Genomic DNA, 10,086 nt, shown 5'->3' on the forward strand with positions numbered 1-10,086 from the left:
TTTTTTTTTTTTTTTTTGCTCTCTTCATTTCAGTTGCTTTTTTTTCTGAGCTTCGGGATCCCAATCTACATTTTTGTGTTTGTCAGACTTGCAGGACGGAGCCTGAATGAGGTACCGTCCCTGAAACAGTCAGCGCAGTGAATTCAGTGATCCATCACGACTCCTTATAAACGCTGACAGCTTGTTTGGTCCATTTTGAGCCATAAAAGAAACAAAGGCCCGTTTAAGAGCCAGAGACGGAGCCCTTTTTCCCTCCCTCCTCTGCTCTGCTTAGGAGTTATAATAATGTGGGGATCTCGCAGAATAGTCCTCCTAAACGGGCCCTGCAGTTAAGCACGAGTTTAGGTGCTCCTTAAGAGAAATTAACTAAAAAGAAACAAAGGATTTGCCATTCAGCATCGCGTTTCTCCTTCTAATTTGTAGACCATGCATAATGGGTTGGAACCTTAACATGATCTGTTTTTAATTGCCTAAATACCAAGTTGTATTTATATGCATCTTGAGCTTTTTGAGATGGACTAACCGAAGCTAAAGGAAGCATGCTTAAAGTATAAATCCGAATATGCTAATTATGAATAAATACTTATTTTTAAAAACCAGTGGATAACTATCAGCGTTGCGTGCAGAAATCTTAGAGATGAGTCAGTTTGGGCGCTTGCATGATTCTGTCCTGAGGTGTGCAGGCCTGCAAGAAGTACGACCCGCCGTGGCCGTCCAGTCCCTGGTTTGAGTCTGCGGTGCTGTCCTGCGTGATGTACTGCGCCTTGTCAAAGTGCGGGTCGTGCGTGAAGCTCGGGGCTGTACATTTGGAGTATCCTACCGGGTAGGCCTGCTGCTGGGGCTGTCTGAGCGGAGGGGAGGGCGGCTGGTAATCAGCACCCAGATGGACATAACCCAGGCTCGCCAGAGTGGGGCTGCCCGCGGCGGAGGGGGAGGACGGAGGGGAGCAGGAGCTGGTGCTCGTCGCGGTGAGGCCCTGCACTCTCTGGTCCTTCTTCTGCTTCATCCTCCGGTTCTGAAACCAAATCTTGATCTGCCTCTCGTTCAGGTTGAGGAGGCTGGCCATCTCCACCCGCCGCGGCCTGCACAGGTAGCGGCTGAAGTGAAACTCCTTCTCCAGCTCCACCAGTTGCGCGCTCGTGTACGCGGTGCGCGTGCGCTTGGAGACCTGGCTCGAGCAGGGAGACTTCTCGGCGCAATCTGCGGAGCCAAAGAGATGTCCTGTCAACAGCAGCAGTACGGGTTTATGTGCTAAGGTTCAATGTGGTCCTTCATTTCAGAGGAGGCCACAGCAGGTTAGCAACTGTCTCCTGTGTCTGTGACCGCTGTGTTTGAACAAGGACGGAAAAGTGGAAGTACCGTCCTAACGTAGTGAAACAGAGGCGCTCCCTTCTATGAGAGGCACCGGCACTTGAAAAACAAGCTCTGAATGTTTTATTTGAACATGTGAAATAAAATCTAACCAATAATAATAATAAAAAAAACACAAAAAAAACAGAAACACTAATTCTGAATATTGGAGTTTGATATGGGCAGGAAGGCTCACCATCCAGGGCGCCACTGCTTCACAGGGTGGCTTGAAGGAAAGGGGTTATCTTTCAGATGAGCGACAAATAAATAATTATTTTTATTTGACAGCTTGAAATAAAAAAATAGGTTCTAACAGTGGTGTTTTGCTTTCTTTTCAGATGCACCTTGATTTTTTTTTTTTAAATTTATTTTAGATGCTTGTCAATCGTGAGTGAACACTTCCTGTGTGGTGCACATTATATTTAAAAAAATGCTGGCAGGCTTATTAGTGAACGCTGGCATCTGATTGAAAGATCACTAAAGGGTACAAAACGGTCAGAACTGGATTAATTAATGTTGAAAAGATGAAATTTAAAACATTGGCATGTTTGGAACCTTTATTTGTGAAATCTCAGCTTTTCAAATCCTTTTTTTATTATTTTAGAATTAGGAACCATTTAGACAACACTGGAGACAACATCAAAAAACCCAATATGTCTGCATGGCTATACAGAGTCCTGACTTGACTCTGATAGAGAATCTATGAAGGAAAGCTCAAAGTTAGGGTGATGGAGTGGAGGCATTTTAGCCTGAACATCTTGGTGTAATGATAAATCATCAAAGGTAAAATGCAAATATCAAAAACTAAGAAAAAAATATTTCTTTATTGATTGATGAAAGGGGAAGAAATCGTTTCTGACATGCCATTTTTAGTGCAAATAGTAAAAGATCATTTTTTTGTATACTGCAAGAAAAGGACTTGGAATGAAGTTTGTTTTTTAAATCATATAAATATTATTTTATTGGTTTACAAGTTGTCAAGTTATAATGTGCTTTATATACATCAAATGAAACAGTTTTGTAACAGAAAGCACTCTTTCATCCTTGCAAAAAAATTCATCCATAGATAATTTTTTTCATATATCTACTTTTGATGTTTATGCAATTGAATTCAAGGTCTGACAACACTGCTTTAAATGTTGTACCATGAAAATATCTAGGAATAAAAGTTTTGTTTGCACTGTTATTACTAACATCCTAATAAAAAAGAATGTTGTAAACCTAATCAGAACTCCCTGCTGGCTCGGAGAAGCAGCTGCTTAGTTTGCTTTTTACTTAGGCCGGCTCAGTTCTTGCAAAGATTCAGCAAGGTCTCATTGTGCCACTCTATTTAATCTTTTCCACAAATAAGGCTTAATAAGACTAAAGCAAAGAACTTCACCAGAGGATTAGGGGGATGATCCCTTAATGAGATACAATGTTGTGTCGTTTTGTGGAATTTAAAGTCTATGTGGGCCTTTTCATTAATTTAGAAGTGCTGACTTAAAGGTTTTAGAGACTGAAGCCACTATATTTTTTTTGTAGCTGTTTCATGTTTTTGGCTTTTCTTCATGTGTTAATTCAGTTTTGTCACACAACATTCATCAACATACAAAACATCAAGAGTAACAGCAAAAAAAACGAAATAAATGGTGGTTAATCTGGCTTGGGAATTGTAAAAGCAGAGTGCCATTAACATTTCTTTTGAAGGCCAAAATGGATGCCAGAATTACGTTAAACTATTGAATGAAGGAATGTTTGCTAATTGCTAATTGTGATTATTTTATTATTCTCATTATCAGTGTAGTAGTTGCTGCTTTAGGTTTGTTTGGTTTGATGGCTATTACTTTGATGTAATTCTCTCTCATTAACATCAAAACATTCCTCTTAACCTAATGTGTAATGACCTCTTTCTTTATGTGCATCATCACAGCATAATTAATAACCAGCTGACCACCTAAACCTTAAAAAACAAAACACAAAAGTACCTCTATAGCTTGTTGAGAAGATACTAAATGGGCACGAATGCTTTTAAGCTAATTTAACAGTAATAACACTAGCTGTTAAGATGTAAAAAATAAAATTGATGGAACAATTTGGATCATTTTTGTTTGGCTACTTCATGTAAAATGCTTTTGAGCAGAAACTATGCAAACCTGACATCTAAAAGACACTTTTTAAAATAAATTAGGTTGAATTGCAACTATTTTTGATTATTTTTGCTCATCTGTTTTGCCTTTGGGTGTTATAAAAAGCTTCTTTGTGACTAAGGCGCAGTAAAGTGTTTGTAAAAGTAATGTACAACTATAATTGTGTCGTTCATTTTACTATAGTAATCAAGGTGTTGCACATATTAACATGTAAAATGTATATCTTAGTTAAACATAGTTTGTACCTGTAATGAGCAATAATAGTTACATTTCATCAGCTACTTTTGCTGTTGCAAACAGAAATGATTTAATTAGAGTTTAACTGACGATGGTTCAGTTTTAGCTGCACTTATTTCTCATATTGGAAAAAACAGTAAAACTGTTTGGATTATGAATAAATATATTGATTTAAGAAGCAATAATAATTGTCATGAGACCTGTGATTGAGAAGATTTGTTATGAAACTTTTAACTGAATTAGCAACAGTGCTAATTAGCATGCTAACGTCAAATTTGCTAGCAAACTTAGCTTTCAAATCCTGAGGCAGTCATTGCAAGTGAATAGCAAATTTTAGCTGTGGTTATCATCAAAGACTAATGCTATTTTGTTAGAAAAGATGTTCATCTTTTTTGTCAAGCATTAACTTGTTTAGTGACAGTGCTATTTTGCGTCAAAGTGACTAGCAAATGCAGCTTCTTATTGCTAATGAGCGTTCATTTAGCATGCTAATAATCTGAGTTTCTAAGTCGCTGCTCATAATTTGATAGATCTTTCTGAAGCTGCTAGAAAAAATGTTCATGTACCACCTTTTTAGAGTAGATTTGAAAAAGTTTGCATCCAGCTCTAACTAGTTTAGCGATAATGCTATATTGCAAGCCATAGTCAAGTTTGCAAGCAAAATACCGTACACTGCTGGTATCGAGAAGGAATGTCTTATTTGTGGCTTATCAGAGCAAAGGTTGAAAATTGGAAGTCAACTTAATTTGTTGAGAAACATTTTAAAAAAGTATTCAAATAAAACTTAATTCCTCTCTAACATAAATCTAAATCAAATGTATGCTAATGTCGACAGATCCTAATTAAAATGTGGATTTGTCACTGAAGACATTTTTCCAAAAATAAATTAACCACCATTTTAATCATTCCAATGAAGTAATTAAAAATTCCATTTTATAGTGTAAATGAGAAAAGGCCTTTTTAAGCCAATTGATATCTGTGTTTTGTATCATACCGACCTGCAACCCCCCTGTGGGGATTCTGATTGGAGGGTCTCGACTCTTTCATCCAGGAGAAAACCATTTTGCTCATTGTAAACTTATTGGGGCTTTGCGATTTGGACCTCCGTGGAAGCTCCTCTGCATGCTGGTGGGTCGGGGGTTGACGGGAGCCCCCAAAGCCAGACGCACCAGCCACAGACTCGCTGAAGAATCCGTGAGGGTGGCTGCAACTGTGGCGGTGGATGTTGCTCTGCATTTCCATGAAATGTGCACCGCGGCCCCCTTTGACCTTCTGGTGCACTGCTGGCAGCCAAATGTCACATGGCAGGTTTCCAGAGAGCCGAAGGCTTCAGGCCTGAGAGGATCCAGGAGGGAGAAGAAAAGAAAGACTGAATCAGGGAGGAGATTAAATGATCCATCTTATCAACTCAATAGTGAGCTGACATGAATGGCAAGCAGGGCTGCGAGACAAAACGAGGACTTTGGTTGAGAAACACACAAAAATAAATAAAATAATAATAAGTAAAAAAAATTTAAAAAAAAACGTCAAATCCTTCGGTTTGCCTTTATGCATTTTAGTTTAATATTTTTTTAGACTATGGGTAAAATAATATTTAAATCGCTGGAAAGAAATAACGACGTCTGTTTTTCTGAATGCGTGTCTATCTGTTATTATACAAAAATAAAAACTTTAAAAAGGCAACCAAAAAAAAAAAAGAATTGCATAACATTTCTATAGAAAATCAATTTAAAAATTAACGAGGCTTTATTGTGTTCTCCGCGGTGTTTCCTTGGCATTACATTAGGCCTTAAAAATAACAGCCTTTGTTCTGTTAAAGGATAGCTCTGTTTGCAAAGGAGGGGGAAATTAAATGTTATATCACAATCTGCTGAAAAACTCATCCATCAAATGCAAAATTATACAAATGTCTATACTGTGCTGCAGAAGCTGCACGGTTTGTGCCCCGAACTGAGATAAAAATCCATCTTTTTCTGCAGCGTCCCAAAGAGAAAGAGAGAAAGAGAGAGAGAGAGAGAGAGAGGGAAAAAAAATAAATTAAATTCGCCCTTCTTCCGAAATTAAACAAAACCAAATTATTTTTGAGCAAGAGGAGAGGAAAATGCAGTGAGTGAGCGAGAGAGAATAAGTCTGGAGGCATGCAGCTTTATGAACTCTGGTTGAACCGCGGCTGGAGTCAGGCTCGTAAATCATAAAGACACATAACCCCGGCACAACAGCTCGGCTGCCTTACCTTCAGCGCTCATTCCGGCGCGGGAAACAAAAACCACGCAGGACTCCTCACACCTTTAGGAGCGAGTAAAAATAAATAAAAAAATAAAAAAAAGAAAGAAAGAAATAAAGAAAAAAAACAGTAAAATAAAATGACTCCCCCCCAACAGGTCAGAATAAACCCCGAGCAGAGAAAGAGGTGCAGGTGGATGAGGGGTGAAGAGCAGCAGAGTGGACACGGGGTTTTTCTTTCTGCAGCTCAGACCGCCCTGCGCGCGCTGTTAATCTGCACACTACGTGGGTGTGTGAGTGTGTGTGTGTGTGTGTGTGTGTGCGCGCGCGCGTGGGGGAAAAAAAAAGCCCTTTCTGCTGATCATGCAAGCTCGGTTTCATGTATGGGAATAGCTCTGCGATAAGATCATGAAAAGGGATTTTGTATTAGAAATATAATAATTTGACATGAATAAAAATTGTATTTTTTAAAAAAAAGAGGAGACGGAACATCTCAGATACTTTTTTTCATCACCATTACCTTCTGAAATAAACTACTTTTAAGGCATTTTAGTCGAATTTTATGTCTGAATTAATTAATTAATTAATTAATTTATTTATTTATTTATTTATTTGTAATCAATAGTTCCTACGTGTACGGCCTCCCGCTTAGGGCCGAAGAAGAAAGACACGCTCTCCATAACGAGCCCTTCTCCCCAACCTCTAATTTAAATTAGTGATCAGATGGGCCCATTTCAGAGCACTAAAGTGGAGACAGAGCAGAGGCGGCCGGCGCAGCGGCGTCCATTAAAAAGACTCCGTGCAGAAAGAAGTTGATACTGTAATGTTGCTGCTGATTTGGCTTTCCACGGTGACAGTCAGGCTGCTGCTGCTGCTGCAGCGGATCGATCGGCGCTGCTTTGATCCTCTCTTCTTTCCTTTCCTTTTTTCTTCTTCTTCTTTTTTTGTTCCGTGGTTTTAATTGGATCCTTAAGGTAATATTTAACCACGTATAGTGTTAATTAATGCAAATTGGTGCCTTTGATCTCCGAAGCGAAATTGATCAAACAGAACAACAATCTGACTCAACAACCATCAGAATATATCTTCTCCAAACAGACTTTTATTGTGGAAGGTAAAATTTTTTTGCAAAATATGCCACAACTGAACGCTTACTGTTAAGGGTGAATAAGAATTGAGATTGTACAAATAAACCTACTATTTATACAAATAGCATGGTGATTTAATCGATTGCATTGTGCGTCATGTTTTCAGTTTATTCTGTGGGCTTTTTTTTTTCATGACGTTCAATAGAAAGCGAACACAGTGTCGATCCTATAAACGCTCTTGTTTCGTGACACGAACGCAAAGTTCAATTGATCGCTTTTGGTTTAACCCTGAAACATTAAAACTCCCCCAAATAAAATCAAAATGAAACGTGTTTGCCTAAAATGTATGCTGAATGCACAGCGGGAAACATGTGTTCGCAGCCAGACTGGTCAATAATCCATACGTCTTGCTGATGGCCTATAAAAGCTGCCATAAAAACAGAAAGAAAATCAGCAATGAGTGCGCTGTTTAGAAAATAAACCGCCTGCTGATGTATGGGAGGATGCGGAGGCTGTTGGGGGGGCGATGGCGTCGGTGCAGATGTGCTGATCTGATTCTGTATAAATACCCAGTCAACATGTGTGTATGCGGGCCCCATGTGGGTCTGGATGGACAGCTACTGAATGCGCCTTGGCTCACAATGAGCGGCTGGTACTGGACTCATTAAGCTGTGCAGGTTTTAGCAGTTCAAAACGAGCAATGTGGGTCACGCTTATTGCCCAAAAAATGTCCGGTGTCAAACCTATCGAGTCAGTTCACATGAAGCCATCAAGTTTCCACGGACAATCCCAGTTTTCAACCATTTCATGTTCATGTGGGACCCACAAATAAAAGTTGTCTTCCTATTAGTACGAGCAGAGGTGGTTCAAGCTATGGGGCCCAAAGCAGAATCTAAAGTGTCTATGTAACACTTTAGATTCTGCCAATTTATTAGCAAGTCAAAAGGATTACTATAAATATTGCAATAAACGATGGAGAAAATGCCATTTCTCTGACTTATATTTACAGTGTGATTCCAGCCACAGGCAGCACCACCAGGAGGTCGTGGGGGTCAATGGCTACCCCTAGAAATTAACTGCCCCTCCCCCCAAGCCGGAGAAAATAACAGAGGAAGTGCAAGAAGTTTTAACATTTATCTTTTTACAAAAATACATGTTAAAGTCGCAGTAAAACCCCTGCTAATTCTGCTGTGGCTTTCAGTTTTGATGTTCTGTGAGACGGCCCCCGTCTGGCGACCCGATGAAGACGTTTTGGAGACGCCCCTGACTCCAGCAGAGAAGCAAAAGTTAGAAATGATGTCATCAAATTTACTTGTTATCGCGACTGTCTGAATCTATGAAGGCTTTGCTACTGATTGAGCTGTCAGTGCTTCAAACCCTGAATACTTTTAAATATCGAATTGTAAAGAATTTAGTCATCAGAAAACTGTGAGGTGAATTTAAAAGTCGGCTGATAGAGGATAAAGGTAATCAAGAATGTGAAGTTTTGGAATCTGTGTTCACGCTTGAGGACTGGTCTCCTACTAGACACCAAGCAGAAGCTTAGCTCACGTATGCCTTAGGCCGGCTCTGGACAAACACACACACACACACACACACACACACACGCACACACACACACACACACTCAAAGCTGAGCAGACTATAGTTATCAGTCAGCGTTCCTGAGCTCGTCACCTCACTATCTGACGTTTGATGGACACGGCCACTTTCCAGCAGCCTCCATCCAGTCTGCAGGGCCCGCTGACAAATGCAGCTCTCCGCAGCCTCTGCCGCTGTCAGTTAGCTGCAGAGGAGCCACGTGTTTGCAGGCACAGGCGATTCATTGCTCTGAATTAATCCAGGGACAGTTGAATCAACAGTGGCAGCAACTCGATTTCCCACCGACAACATGAGCAAGGTAATAAATAAACTAATGCACTGATAAACATGCAACACAGAGATCCACTTTCGGAGCCTTTTAAGAGCGGCAAATAAACAGATTTACAACATTTCCAAGTTAGACAGTAACTCCTACAAGAATATTTGTAGCAAGAGAGATTGTGCACTAAATGGCATTGCCAACCAGTTCCTAATTGTCTGTAAAAATTTCAGCGTGGAAAATGGTGATTTAAATTAAACAATCAAATAATTGTTTTATTTAATTTGTTTAATTTCATTTAACTGTACGCTAGATTGTAATTTACTTTCCAAATGAGTTAGAAAACACTTTTGCAAACCTACTTCTGTTTTGCAGTCTTCCTCTTTCCTCTCGTCATCTTCCTCTCCTCTCCTCTGGACAGATTCTCCTTCCAGCCGACTGACTGGGGTTGTAGCCGTTTGGTCGAGCGCCTCATCGCATTTTACCCAGCAAACAGCAACTCCTCCTCGGCCACAGACAGAAAGGACGTGACAAATGATGTGCTGAACAATGACCACATTCAAGGCTCGCCCTGCAACTCTCCCAGATGTCATATTCACTAACAATGTGGCGCAAGAAAAGGAAAGAGAGGAAAAGGGGAGGGGAAAAGTGGGGGGAAAAACTCCACTGATGGCCTACAGCTTAGTATAAACTCAAGCAGAAATGTTGGAAAGTTTGTAGCTTCTTGTTAGGTTCCTTTATTCTTCTTCAGCTGAAGTTGAGGCGTCGGCGCCTGCATGCTCCCCAAGATGGGAATTTGCGACTCTGTTCATGTTTACACAAATTCGGATCTACAGGGTGAATACAGGTGACAATGTCATTCGTCTCTGCTGACAAAAACCTGAAAAAAGTAAATCATGTAACAAAGCAAAGGGTCTCAAAACTGCAAATTGTAAAAAAGCAAACACGATTGCCAATACGAGATCTGACAAATGAAGTTTGGTTGTTGCGAAATCTCTTGCTGGTTTATTCATTTATTCTGCAATAATAAATATTGACAAACCAACCTGAATGAACATTTCATCAAATCCAAATTGCTCTTGTGACTGTTAATTAAGCACTAATAAACTGAATAATGCCTACAATAGAGCTTTATAAATGTGTATTAATATGTCGGAGTTTTTCCTTTCACAGGGAAATTTCCCTGTGACACTATAAG

The 10,086-nt window shown here is 39.9% G+C and overlaps 1 protein-coding gene across 3 annotated transcripts; it reads right to left on the bottom strand.

The window, feature by feature from the left end:
- Nucleotides 1-18: 18 nt before the first annotated feature.
- LOC103153119 (homeobox protein Hox-B3a) lies at nt 19-9,839 on the bottom strand. Of its 3 annotated transcripts, XM_016660963.1 has the most exons (4): nt 9,251-9,839; nt 5,950-6,002; nt 4,715-5,051; nt 19-1,200 (listed from the first exon to the last, which is right to left on the bottom strand). In XM_016660963.1, exons 3-4 carry the CDS (start codon nt 4,956-4,958, stop codon nt 632-634), a joined length of 813 nt encoding a protein of 270 aa, XP_016516449.1. In that variant the 5' UTR covers nt 4,959-5,051; nt 5,950-6,002; nt 9,251-9,839; the 3' UTR covers nt 19-631. The 3 variants fall into 3 exon arrangements, with proteins under 3 accessions (XP_016516449.1, XP_007573987.2, XP_016516446.1); XM_007573925.2 differs by lacking the exon at nt 5,950-6,002; XM_016660960.1 differs by having other exon boundaries at nt 4,715-6,002.
- Nucleotides 9,840-10,086: the final 247 nt, after the last annotated feature.

Source organism: Poecilia formosa, unplaced genomic scaffold (genome assembly GCF_000485575.1).
Source record: "Poecilia formosa unplaced genomic scaffold, Poecilia_formosa-5.1.2 Scaffold7, whole genome shotgun sequence".
NCBI classification, from domain to species: Eukaryota; Metazoa; Chordata; class Actinopteri; order Cyprinodontiformes; family Poeciliidae; genus Poecilia; species Poecilia formosa.

Excerpts from the sequence above, each read along its gene's own strand:
- LOC103153119 (XM_007573925.2), bottom strand. The coding sequence starts at position 4,958 with ATGGAAATGCAGAGCAACATCCACCGCCACAGTTGCAGCCACCCTCAC. Across the intron at positions 1,201-4,714 it reads TCCCCACAGGGGGGTTGCAG|ATTGCGCCGAGAAGTCTCCC; the intron begins GTCGGTATGATA and ends TTGGCTCCGCAG.